General features: G+C 48.9%; 1 protein-coding gene across 1 annotated transcript in view; it reads left to right on the top strand.

Moving 5' to 3' along the window:
* LOC144146314 (uncharacterized) overlaps positions 1-6,166 on the top strand; it is a 168,370-nt gene extending 162,204 nt beyond the window's left edge. Inside the window, exons 5-6 of the mRNA XM_077678272.1 lie at positions 3,243-3,463; positions 6,001-6,166. Of these exons, the coding sequence (XP_077534398.1) occupies positions 3,243-3,463; positions 6,001-6,166 (387 nt within the window). The remainder of the gene's footprint in view (positions 1-3,242; positions 3,464-6,000) is intronic.
* The last annotated feature ends 7,785 nt before the right edge of the window (positions 6,167-13,951 follow it).

Genomic DNA, 13,951 nt, shown 5'->3' with positions numbered 1-13,951 from the left:
CGCGGAATAACGGTGTCCCGTCGATGAGGGCCTTCCCTCCCGGTGCGAGGAACTTTATATGTGAACAGCTGCAGGTGCATGACCGCCCCGTTTTTTTTTTTTTTTTCCTCCAGCCGGCGTTAAAAACACGTTAGTTCGCCCTCAGTTCGTTCTTTGAAATGCGTAAGCATTATGCTTGTTTCTCACGCCGCCATTTATCAGTCGTTCTTCATCGTTTTGTCTTATTTCCCATTCTCTCCTGGTGTCAGGCAGAATACTTCTTTGTATATTAAACAGACAAAAGGAAGACGAGCCTCAAAAAAATCCACCTCCTCAGCGACTGCGGTTTCTTTGAAAGTAAGGTACCCAATACCCTGTCGAAAAATGTCTCCGGGCGTTTTAAGAAGGACGATTTCACTGTGTGATTGGCTAGCTGCGATAATACATTCGGGGTGCAGGTAGGGAGTCTTCTTGCCTCTCACACCCTAGCTGTGTGATTGACTGAGGCGGATAAACGTAACAACCTTGTTATCCATGAAGCCAACGGCTCTCCGCCGAGAATATCTAAGTGTGGAAAGGAACCACCAAGTCGTTAATGCAAATTTCAACACCTTCCTAAACACCACGAGACCAGTTTGCGACATGTATAGCTTAGGTCGTTACCCCAAAAGGGCGACAATACCGCGCAGCAGCGATTGTTAAGCTGATGGTCGGGAAATAGTTGAAATACATTAACATCACGCGGGAAAATTCATTAGTGTTTGCTAGGCAAAAAGGGCCGTTTGTCGAGATTTCGGCGCAGGTCAAACTTAATCCGGCGCCCTCCACTATACTGCGCGCCTCAGAGCCCAGGCGTATACTATACTTAAACGAGTTAAAACCCAAATTTTGAATTCGTGCTTGTAGACATGCTTCAAAATCTGAGACGGAATAACCGTTTGGACCAAACAAAGGGCAATGCAATCGATCCAAATTTGACTACCGGTGACGACATACGGACCGGAAACTTGGCGCCTTTCTAAACAACCGGAAATCGAACTTAGGTCGGCGCAAAGAGCCATGGAGGGAATAACATTAGGAGTGGCACTCTTGGACGGGAAACAAGAATCCTGGAACAGAGAACAAACTAGAGCAGAATCTATCATAGTTCAAATTAAGAAGAGAAAATGGACTTGGGCTGGCCATGTAGTGAAACAAACAGACAACAGATGGACCACGAGGGTAACAGAATAGATAGCGAGAGACGGGACTAGAGGAAGGGGAAGACCATTAACTCGATGGAGGGAAGAAATAAGAAAATTCGGACGCAGGACCAATGAAGGACAGGAGAGGGTGGAGGTCAATGGGAGAAGTCTTCGTCCTGCAGGGGACCTAAAGACGACGACGACGACGACGACGACGACGACGACGACGATGATGATGTGATAGATACTAACATTAAAGCGGCATCCAAAATCAGTAACTGGCCCTTGGGCATGCTTAAGGGACTGCTTCCACACGTATACTTTGCTTAGGAACTTTTCGGCCGGCAGCCAGTTAGAGCACCGACACCACGCGCACAATAAGAGAACGCTATCGGTAACCTGTGGTATTGGCATTCAGCTGTACGAAGTCAACAGAGCGGCGTTCTTGCAAAGAACTAGCCCTGCTTTTACGAGGGAGAATGTGGACACTTGAAGGTATCTTTTAGCACAATGGCAACCTAGAACAGAAAATGAATTTTCTTGTCGAACCATTCGTGAAATCCTCGAGCGTGCTAACTTAAGTGTCCACGCCGAAAAATGGCCTTGTAGAGACTGTGGCTAAAGGCACCGTTGCGTTCTAGGTCTAGTCAAGTGAGCATTGATTACAATAATAAAATCTTGTTTTTACACGTTTTTTTTTCTTTTTGTCCAGAAATGCTCATCTTAAAGCACAAAATAAAGCGAATACATTTATTCATTTCCAAAGTGCAGGCAAAACGAAACTTGTCTCAGGAACCATTCCTCCGGGTCGTTAAGGTTAATTTTTTTATGCAGCTCAGGTGTGGCTTCGACACACAGCCCAAGTTACTCTCTTACAACGACTGGCGGTAAAACCTGCCTGAGAAGGCTTTTTTAACGCCCGAAGGTGTTCGCGCTTCATGCGAACGTTTTAAAGAAATACAATCTTGCCAGATGCCAGTCACGCATGATAATTTCCTTTAGCCATTTAGTTGCGCAATGCTTGTTACTAGGGCTAACGCTTCAGCTCAATCTGCATCGAACTTGAAGGATTGTTGTTGGACGTATGCGTTACAAAAGAATATAACGTCCATTGCGCGGAATATAAATAATCGCTTCTCGGGTACGTCGTGCTTTTACTTTTCTATTTTAGAGCGGAAGCACGGTGAAGCTCAAACCCTCCGGATCCGTTTGCCGTAATGGGTGAAACCGCTGCAGTGCGCACGCGCAGTGGTGGGGGAGCGTGACGTCAGTGGGGGAGCGACGGCGCGCGGGCTCATGGGCCCCGGAGCAAAGACGCACCGTGTGCAAATGAATGACGTAACTTGACGCGTTTGTCGTAGTGGCTCGTCCGGCGAATAAGGCACAAAATGAAGAACGCGCTCCACGGAGCGGTGTCTCAAAAGAAGCGCCCAAAAGAGATGAAGGTGTCTCAGCAGAACACAAAAAAGCATCATAACCAACTCAATGTGTCTCGACAGAACTCCAGATGGGGATCCATGCTTGCGCACCTATAACGAATATGCAACAAATTGCACCAAAATTTATGTCGTATTTAAGTGCTGAAACCGTGATGCAAACAAAGCAGTCATCGCTCCACTGCTCGACAACGCAAGTACATGACTGAGCGCGTACGTCCATAGTTGCACCTTGACCTCATCCCATTCTCGCACTAGGCGTACGTGCTTCAAACTTCGTACTACACTTGCGTTTTTCTCCGTGTTCTACTGCAACTGTGAAAGTGTGCCATTGCGAAGTACAAATCACTGCTCCAGCCTTTGTTGTTTCGCGGTTATGTCCCCTCGCGCCGGACGGGGACGCGGGGATGGTCGCCTACTACGCACGCCACTCCCGGTACACGAGAGAACCGCAGTGACATCCGCACGCGAGCGCTAAACAATGCGGGGGCACGTTTCCCTCGTTTGCGGTTGCGCACGCCGGGATGCACGAGGCGAGACGTTCGCATGGAACGGGGGAAGGGGGGGGGGGGGGTGTCGCTCCCCCTTCCATTAAGTGGCGATATGTTAATTCCTCTCCGCGGCTTCTGCGGACGCTGGCAAGATCAGTGCCTGGCAAAGGGAGGAGACCGGGAGGAGACTCGACCAGACCAAGACCAAGGGCCAACAAGCAACGAGGCATGCAGGCGGTGGCCGCGAGCGCCGCGATGCCGTCCGATCCGTGCTCGCCAAACCGGAACGCCCAGCAGCCAGCCTAGACGCCGCCGTGCCCGCACATAACGAGGAATCGTATCGCAGCGACGCTGGGGGCTACTCCTCTCCGTCGTACGCGGCGCACGCTGGAGGAGCACGTTCGCGCCGACGCACCTCGCCGTGGCCAGCTGCCGTTCCGATGGGCGGGCTCGCCGTGGTTGCGTCCGATGCAAAAGAGAAGGGCACGCTTGACGAGGCATCCGCCTCCCTTCTTTATTCTTTCTCCGCCGGGGCGCTTGACCAGTGCAAGCGCAGAAGGCGCGAGGGGACCGAGGGGCCATCTTACGCGGCGCTGCCGACGTCCCATTGGTCTTCCTCGCCCCCCTCGCTCGCTGCAACCTCACCAACTCCCAAGCACTGCTTCTTTTGCTTTGTTTTCGTACTAATTTCTCTTTCTGTTCATACTATGCCCACCAGAAGGCCCGTGCCTCCGGGAGCCGTGTATGCGGTCGCATCCTCCCAAGTTCTTTGTCTCCGTGAGCTTGTGGGGCGCCTCGCACTAACTGGCGGGCTGCGGGAAGCCTTTGTTTGCGAGAAGGCCGCTGTGCTTCCTTCCCCCATCGACGTGCACCTGTGCCTTCTCTCTCTCTCTCTCTCTCCTGATTTCGTGTATAGTTCGACTTGCTTCGCCGCCTGGTCGTGTACATATAAGAACACACTCCATCTACCACCACCACCACCACCACCACCTATTCGACGAAACCACAGTTTTTCTCGTTCGTTTTCTCGCTCTTCGCCTCCTTTCTTGCTTCTTTCACGAGGGGTGTTACAGCGCGGCAGACTGCGAACACAGGGCGCGGGGTAGGTTTTTACTTGACGACCGCAATGGCGGCTCGGCTTCCGTTCTGCGCAAACTCAGTTGCTCTCGCGCTGGCCCCGTCCGCCCACTTGCTGCTGCCCCTTTCCCACCACCTCGGTTTCATTGTATCGTTCGCACACGTCTACCGTGGGTGCTGTTTTCGCACGTTGTCCTACCTGCCGTATCTTCTTTCTTTTGCCGTTCCTCGGCGTGTATCCAGTTTCACCTGTTGTTTGTGTGTGTCGGGGAGGAGGCGAGAGGTCTCATGAGACGCGGTCTATCACACACGCAGCAGCCGTGCCGCAACTCTTGGTGCGAGGACGGTACGGTGCACTGACCCACACTTCTGCTGTTTTGCTGTTTTCGGACTCTGTCTGTTCGGCAGTCTGCGACCTGCCGGTGTTGTGCTGGAGAGTCCTATTGTTGGATCAAGTGTCCACCCCCGAATTTTTTTTTTTGCTTCTTTGTCATCTCGTTTCTGTCCGTTTCCAAGGTGGAGACAATAGGAGAGTGAGTTGGCGTGCCCATTGTCCGCGTATTGTGCGATATTCTTTGTGTCTGAGCTTCGTCGTCTCTTTCGGATCAAAATGTCTGGATTAAGATGTCTAGATGTCTAGAAATGTCTGGATGTCTGGATCAAAATAAATGTGGTGCAAGAATGGGGTGGCACACTATCCAGTCTCTTCTACTAATGGGCAATCACCTGTGTGGGATGATGTTCTACGCATTTACAGAATGACTACATTTCGACGTGTTCTGTTGCTCTTTCTGCTTGCCTTACGCCAGGTTCAGACTGTTGCCGCAACTTTCCTAATATCTTTAAAAAATGACGTCATTTCACGTATCAGCCAACCAAACTGCGTGATACGCCGTTTTTTTTTTTTTTTTTACGTCCGTAGCTCGCGATATGGCTGTAACGTCGGTAGTCTGAACATAGCCTTACGCTCACTGGCAACGTGTGCACAAAGTTTTCATTGACTGTGCTAGGCTGTGTCACCGAAAGGAGCCACAAAGGGGGGGGGGGGGTCCAAGTACTCCCCCCTTTGATATACACACGGCTAGCTACATATATACATTACGCTCGACAAAATTAACAAAAGCGCGTTCTTCTCTTTCTCTCCACGAGAGAAGGACGTTTTTCTCCGCCGCTGCGCGCACCCAAACAAACGAACGCGGACCAAAGACAAACATTTGTACATGGTTTTGCGAGGTGTAATTAAGCGAAAGTGTGTACTCGCCGAATGAGAAAAGTCCCCGCGGTGTACACATACAACTGCCATCCTTATTCCACGCAGCACAATGGCCGCGCAGATGTGAAATATTAACGCCACTTAACATCCGGGGAGAATGCGAATACGTGCGGCAACCGCGAGGTCGTGCCGGCAACAGCCAACCCGCTCTCTCTCTCTCGGGCAAGAAGATGCTTTGCAATTTACAGTGAGAGCACGGCCGAGCATAACATGAGCATATTTTACATCTCCCGCGGCGCAGACTAACAAACGACCCGGGCAGTATCACGTATGCGATGCGACCTCGGTGTGTGTATAAATTTACAGCGCGGGTTGCCCGCTCATTGGCCTGCAGGAACCCGCGAACAGCCACTCGCACACACGGCCTTCTCGCGCACGCAGCGGAGAGCAGACGGGGAAGGTCCGGCTCCAAAGTGGGCTTCTTCTTCCTTCGGGGCCACTGCGTACAGGTTGGCGCGTTTTCTTCGCCAGGCATGCAAGCTGACTGGGTTCCGAGCCTGCTTGATTAATGGGCGCCCGGGCGAGCATGATTGCGGACGCTCTCTTCCCGGTGCCTGCAGCAGCCCGCTGACGGGGTCGTTACGTCACGACCAAAGATGCTGCTGCTTCTCCTACCGCCACGACGAGGCCCTGGTCGGCCGCCGCTACGCGTCGTTTGTCAGGAGGAACTCGGGGCCCCGGGAGGAGAGCTTGAGTTCCTCCGCGCGGTGCCGGGCGGCCGGCTAATGCCGCTGCGTCTCGTTGTCGCCCCGGTGGCGGTGGTGTTCATTATACGCCGCCCAAGGGGAGGTTCCTTAACCTTGCGCTGCCGAAGAACATTAGCGGGGAATCTGTCTTCTTGTTGCTTCGTCGACACCTAAATAGGGGCTGCGGCTATTGTTCGCCACGGCCTCTTCCGCGCCGCTTAGTTGATGATTGCGCCCCGAGCAAGAGTGACGACTTCTAGGGGGCTGGGAGGAATCAAACGAGGCGTTAGGGCGCACCTGGGATCTTGACGGAACGACGGTTGTTTTTTGGGGGTACCTGTATACATGTACCATGCTCATCTGTTTCGGGCCTCTTATTTCATGTGTGAAGAGTACGCGGAGTGAGATGTGAAACAGAACTGTAAAGTTTTCACGATTCCTTTCGTGTGGACGCATTACACGCGTCTGTGTAGACGGAACGCGTGCAAACTCATTGTTCCTTTCCTAAATTCATGTCCATAGGCAACCTTTTTCTAGTGAGACCCCAAAAATAACGAGACCGAGAAAACGAACTCCCTGCAGGCACGTTATACTGCTCCTATGTTACAACGAGGGTTGACATCGCATTGATGTTTGTAGTTTACATTCACGAAAAAATTCCTACGACGAATTTATCCCGCGGACTCCTTTGTCGTTCTCCCTTAAAACTCGGCATCATCAAACCTCATGAAATTGGGTAGGCACGCTCGCCAGTTTGCCTGAGAATTTCCAAAATTTCTTACCCCGACTTTCTTCTGCTTGCAGCAGCCCCAGTCTAGGAGCAGCCTATTGCGAAGACTACTGGAACGATTTGCCTGTACTCGTGTACTCTGGGAAATGGAGAGGTTTAGGTAAGTGGGTAGGGGATTATTTGTAAGAGCAGAAAAAGGAAGATAACAAGAGAAAAAATTGTCGAGGAAGCAGAAGAGAACTCCCAAATGTTTTTACGTTTTGTAAAAAAACAAAAATAAGCATGGTGTACCAACTTCTCTTAACCGTAACGTCGCCAGAAGTACTCTCTTTTGAGGACGTCTTCTATAGGACAGTTACGGTGCTGATGCTCTTATTCTTATGGCAGATCGAAGTTTTACTATTCCACTAAGACAAAACTAGGTGCGCAGTTGCAATAAAGCTTACTGATAAGCGTTATTATTAGCGTGAAAGTGGACCATATAAGGGCGAAAAAGGCCTAAATATTCCACTTATTTAAAATAGATAAATTTTTGGATTAATGAGAGACCCGAACCGGGCCGTAAACGGTATGACTCAGTGGCTATGAAATAGGCAATCAAAAGCTACAGAACGTTTGTTTGCCTCCGCATGACGTCACGTAATTACGTCACAGTTAAAATATAGGCACGTTGAAATCCATGAAAATCACTGCGTTCTTCGCAGAGTAGCGAGCAACGACAAGGTTGGGTTTTTAAGACCCCTCCATCGATTAAAAAACGGCAAAGCATAAAGAAAGCTGAAACTCAAAAGATGATGATGATGGTTGGATGTTTATGGCGCAAGGCCAACTAGGGCAAAAAGCGCCAAACAGTGGTTATGTATGAGGGGTGAAGACAAACTAAAATCACTCAACAAAAAACAGAAGTAAAATCAGAAGAGACAATGATGATGGCTGGTGTAGATGGCCAGGTGGTGATTGTGCGTGGTATGAAATTAGGTCTAAAAAACCTAATTCTCAAATGTACCTAGAAACTCAAATGTACCCGCAATTTCTCGTCAGGTACTCCGCAAAACGTCAAGGTGACCCTCTCCAACCGATAGGCCGCCAGAGAGGTGCACGCCGACAGGTGCGCTGTAAAAGGGCGCGCCGAAACCCATTGTGGTCCGAGAATGGAAGCGAGACAAAAGCCGGTGCCGTGGCCGGGCTTTCTCAGTACGTACACGCATGTACATATATAGCGGTCGCCGCCACCTCAGCAGCATCAGCTGCGCTAAAGGCACACCGGCGGGCCGGCTGTCAGCGTGCGGGCACGATTTCTCGCTGCCGTGATGTCTCTTTAAACGGCGCCCCGCCGACTCTCGCTCTCGTGCCTGTCTTCTGGGGCGTCTTTGTTACTTTCTCTTCTCCCGCGGACGCAGAAAGCGACGACTGCGCCTATAAAGCTGTGAGCGGCGCTTATCCGAGCCTTGATGGATCTGCTTTTGATGGGCGCTGATCGAGGTGGGAGTGATCACCTAATCAAGTGAACTAACAGAAGCACAGAAAGCCAGTCATTGCCGCCGCTCATTCTTACTCTGCCGCCTTCTCGGACGGGCCTTTAGGGATGTTTAGAAAAGAGGAAGAGAAGGAAGGCGTCTTCTCTTCCGGCAGTGAAACTGGAGAAGCGCGCGACCTTCACCGCGAGGAAGCAATGTGGAAACAAGCGGTTACTGTGAGCTGTGTGCTCCGAAGGAGAAAGAACGTAGTCGGGGTACGAAGCCAGGAGGTTAGGCCACATCTCACTCGGCTGTCTGTCGTGACGTGTTTGCGGGGTAATAAACTCGCCCCCGGCACACTTCTTTCTGCTTTCTTTGCCTGTCGTATACGTGGCACTGAAAGCGCTCGGGTAGTGCGATTCCTGTTTGTGCGTCGTGCCACTTTCCACGGGTGCGCGTGTGTGCTGTGACGGTGCGCAAAGCTGGCGGGGTCGTACGTATAAGTGATCGTGGAGGAAGGAAAACAGACAAGCGACGACAGAAGCTAGGAGTGGGGGGTGGCGGGTTCAGGTAAGCGAGCTGTGGACTCTTCTTTTACTTAACAATTGTTCTTTGCGTTCCTTTTGTTTATCTTTTCTCAATGCAGCAGGAGGAAGAACAACAGATGGCGTGGCTGCCACTGATTACGGGATGTGATTGAGTTGGAAACGTTTGTTACCGACAACTACACGCTGGCAGTAGACAAGACCTTAGTTGGGGCCCTTCGTGACCGACTTCGCGCAAACAAGTTAGAGAAAAGCATGTGGGGAGTTCTGAAATAGACGCGTTGTGGTGAGGAGCAGCGTGCGTGTGTGTACGTGCATACGTATACCTCAGTTGTGTGTACACAGTTATTAGCGGTCGAGGATTCGCGCTTTCGAGGAGAAAATTTCGGTGAGCGGAGATAAGGGTCAGCGGAGCGATTGCTATCAGGCGCGCTAAATTGCAGTGAGAAATGACTGAATGTACACACCGGAATAGAAGTCAAGACAAGGATGCAGAAATGACGCTGCTACGTGACAGATGTCGACGGTTGATGGTAAATGCCTTGCACGGCTTCAATAATATAAAGACTTGGGAACTCTCTTTTGTCGCTTTCTTGAACGCTGCGCAGATGAGATTTCCTGACGTTGCAGTTACATCGCGCGAACGCACTCAAACAAACACACGCCCGTACGCACGCACACAAACATAACGTGTCCGCTTTGTCCAGACTTTTTCGGCACTGCGCGAGATGTTTCTGGACCCTTGATAAATATTTTAGGCGCGAAGCCCCTTAGAAGCTCGTGCTGTTAGCGTCTCATGTTGTCGTCGTCGTAACGATCGTCTCATGTAGTCACGGTTCTATAATACCGGTACACTCGTTTACGCTTCGCACTAGAACGTAACGCTCACTAAAAAAAAAAAAAAAAAAGACTGCGACACGCATTTATACGCCGCTCTGGAACAATTCGTGCTTCAAAGACACGAGACTTTTACAGCAAAGCTGTGTACCTCTACCCCCCCAACGGTTCCATCTTCGTTGGCAAAAACGCCAAGGCGCCAAGAATATGTACTGCATGCTTCGCCCCTCCCCAGGTTTCCCGTTAGTGGAGATGGCCCGAGATTTGTTTTCCCAATTGATCGCTTTGCCAGTGCCGAAGACACAGAATTTGGCAAACGAGATTTGTTGAAATTTTACCGCCAAAACATACGCGTTAGTGACCATCACGCCAACGATATATGCTGGAAAGAAGACACTGAAAACATCTACGATATACTGCACCTCGTACCCCACGGGCCATCCGGTTTCCAAGGTAGCACTTCAATTTGCACTGATGGTTCATAAAATGCATGTCGGGATCAGTTTAGAGTATGCGTCCACAGCGTGCCCCAGATACGAAGTCCAATAAAGCTAAACTTGAGAAGAAAATGGAGAGAATGGTGGCAAGATTCTTTCGTAACAGGAAGAAAAGGGGGCTGATTGTGTTACGGACATTATTTATTTCCTTGGGCGTGGCACCCTACAGTGCGCGCAGATCTAATCAAAGTTGAGGGGGAGAAGGATGAAAGCACTCCCACCGCACTTCTTTCCTCACACTCGTCTCGGGCCCAATAAAGTTATGCACTCACTCACTGAAACTCCTTATATAGTAGGTATAACTATCTCCTACGAATTGATCTTTCTCCTTAAATATCTCTTGTCTTTCTCGCTAACACTCGTTGCAATAGTGGCAAACAGCTCGCACAATATGGTACAAATAATGATAAATCCAAGCATTAATTTTTTTCCACCACATCAACTGCCTCGAATCATTTTACAAAGACAATCGTTGTCAGCCCCAATGTCGAAATGTTTCTCGCGAAACTGAAGTCCATGTTGGGATTATGTCATTCTTTGCTCTTTTGGTGTCCTTTTAGTGAATGTCTCTCTGATGTCATGTTTTGCATGCATGTGCTCACGACTGTCTGCAGGCTGAAGAGAGTCTGCAACAATGCTTAAACACAATAACATAAATAAAACGAACTTTAAATGCGTCTTTGGCTATCTCTCCGCGTCCTTGGAGTGTGAATAAGTGTCTTAGGGAGAGCTATACTCGTATACGAATTCCCACAAACTATATTTCAATTTTTTTTTTTTTCATAATCAATCCCGAAGGCGCTCAGACGGACTTTTAAAATGTGCAGAAAGCCTCAGAATTGTCTACTAATCCGCAGCTGGCTTACGCTGGTCGTCTTCATTCTGATTCCTTATAGCCAGATTTGGTTATGAGTAGCCAAATAAGTTGGTTTGTTGTCCTGTTTCAAACTTTTCTGTTGTTTCTTTTGACAATTATGTTCATTTACCCAGTCGATGAACTGCTTTAACATCACCGATTGTGTATTGTTTTTCTTATTTCCCAAATTTAGGGCATACAGCCCGATTGGTATGTTTCCGCAATGGTTTTATTCGCGTTTTCCCGCCTTTGTTTTATTTCATTCCATACTTTTTTTGGAGGAGATGTACAAAATGCATATTTTTGATTTCGTGAGTTCATTTTTGTGATTTTTTAAAATCTTTTCTTCTTTTTAATTTTAGGGTTTTTCGAAATTTTGTTCAACCAATTATCCACGTTAACACCGTTATAACGATTAAATGCGTTACTTTTGCCAATTACAGATTTTCATGAAAATGCAGGGGGTTACATGGTCCTGACTATGGGAGCACTTGGCAAAGAATGCTACGCATTAAAAAAGCACTACTTCTTCAACGTGGCTGCTCCCGTGTGAGCACAGCCTGGTGATCCAATCACCAGATGGTATAAAAACGAGAATGTAGTGTGCTGAGAGATCCTGAACATTGAACGTATGGTGACTAGCCCCATGACAGTTTCTTACAGGCGATTTCGTCTATTATTGCGCGTCCCTGTATCGTTTCTATTAGGCTGAGCCAATTAAACCGCCTGTGCATATCATTCTAAAGTGCTATTACTTTTTGAAATGTACGAACGAAGCCGGGTAGAAGTGCTAGAATAAGGACAAGGCGGACTATCAGAAAACTGTGCGCACGTAATGTTTTATGTTATATTGTATACAATATAGCAGTTGACAGTTTACAATATAACAATTCCCTCGAGCGCCATCTACGCTAATTTAAGTTGTAGTTTAAACAGCGACCAGCTTTCAATATAGATATATAACTCCTAGCAGCGGCAACTCTGGTAATTTAAACTTTATACATTTGTTAGTAACTCCGACGAGCGTGAAACTAGAATAAACGTGTCCGGCATCCAGCCCGTTGACAACTTGAAGACGGGCAGAGGCTCGCCGTCTACTGTCATGAGCGAAGAATTCCCAGGCATTTTGCGAGATTGTCTCCAATGCACCAGGACGTCCTTTGTGCGGTCAGTCCGTTCAACGCGGTTATCGGCCGCAACAGGCAGGGAGAGCGGTCGTCAAGCGGAGATGATCTCTCTCCAGTGGAGAGAGCGGAATAGTGGCGGTCCGAGACCAGATTGAGTCTCAGAGAGTGCGGATGTGGGTCTTGAACTGTATATACACATAATCAAGATAGATATTTCCTGTGTCCTATTCAACGAAGTGGCAAATAAAGTTCTCCTACTTATTATACACTACGAAGATATGTGCCAAAGCGTAGGGAAATGATCGCTAAGCGGCGGATATTACACCCACCCCGTACCCCGCGACCTCAACCCGTTCCTCGACAAGCGAAATTCTCGGACGTATTACCGCGGCCCCGATCCCCCGCCACATGGACGGGGAGCGTAATACCCCCCCCCCCCCCCCCTTCCCGTTGTTCATCTTGCGCCACGTACTACACCAAGGAAATTAAGAGCCAAAATCCCGGCCCCCAATCATGAGGGTTCACGGCGGCTGTGTGGACCGATGCGACTGACTCATCCCCACTGGGATCAATATGAAGTTTCCGTCCGTCCGTCCACTGCCCTCAACACAATCACCACCACCGTCAGCATCATAATCATCAACAGCAGCATAATTATCATCATCAGAAGCAGCAGCATCCATCCATTCATCCACCCACCCGTCCTTCCACCCGCCCGTCCGTCCGTCAATCTATTTAAAAAGTTATAAAGAGGAGATAGCGGCGACATTAAGTTAGCGTTGAAAACTCATATACGGGGATGTCAGGTATGTTGGAACAGTGACCCAGAAGGCGACCGTGCACAGTAAATGAAGAGGCCACCAATCTCGTCCACAGCCGTTTTTTTTTTTTACAATCTAATCATGCAACCTCAGGCATACGAAGAATTTTGAAGAATTTTCGGAGAGAATTTCCGAAGGAACAGCGAACCAAAGTACGGGATAAATGAATTCGGGCCCCGCGGCCGCTGGAAAACTATAATACCGAAGTTGAAGGGCGTCGCGAGGCGTGCACCACTTCGTCATTCAGGGGAAACAACATCCACCCGTCTGGCAAACAAAACCAAATGATCATACACCAGAACACTAGATTTAGAACGGCGCAATTAAGCGCCAGAACCCAATACCCCACTCCAACTTTGCCATGTGCTCGCCTCACACGTATCGCGTTGCTCTCTATTGCCCCTGTTACTGAAAAAGTGATGACCATGGGCACGTGAATAAGAATATTGCGGATAAAACGTAGAAAAGGTTCTGGGTTTTAATTTCCAAACTTACTCACGCCTAAGTGTAACGAACTTCTTCTGGGACATACGTATGTGCTGTATCTTCTGTGAGAGCACTATTTTCCAGGAGAGTTTGTAACTGGGCGTGTGGGTACTTGAAAGTGGAACAGCACTAAGACGGACACGGCAGCCCAGCTTTTTCGCTGTACTTTTTGCAGCGGAAACAAAATTGATTGATTGATTGATTGATTGATTGATTGATTGATTGATTGATTGATTGATTGATTGATTGATTGATTGATTGATTGATTGATTGATTGATTGATTGATTGATTGAAGTAACACAGTGCCCGTGAGTGCAGCCCCTTACTGTGTCTCGTCACAGCGCTGTTCCACTCTGGCTATTTTAGCATCATTTGCGTTCCTAACTTCTGGCCGGGTGCAAATAGAACGAATCAGAAACAATTAAAAATTGTGCAGATTGGTTACTGATAAAACGATGATGCACCGAG

This window comes from Haemaphysalis longicornis, unplaced genomic scaffold, assembly GCF_048455015.1.
Source record: "Haemaphysalis longicornis isolate Haplotype H1 unplaced genomic scaffold, Haemaphysalis longicornis Haplotype H1 scaffold_7, whole genome shotgun sequence".
Lineage (NCBI taxonomy): Eukaryota > Metazoa > Arthropoda > Arachnida > Ixodida > Ixodidae > Haemaphysalis > Haemaphysalis longicornis.
This window is presented reverse-complemented; position numbering and strand designations above follow the sequence as displayed.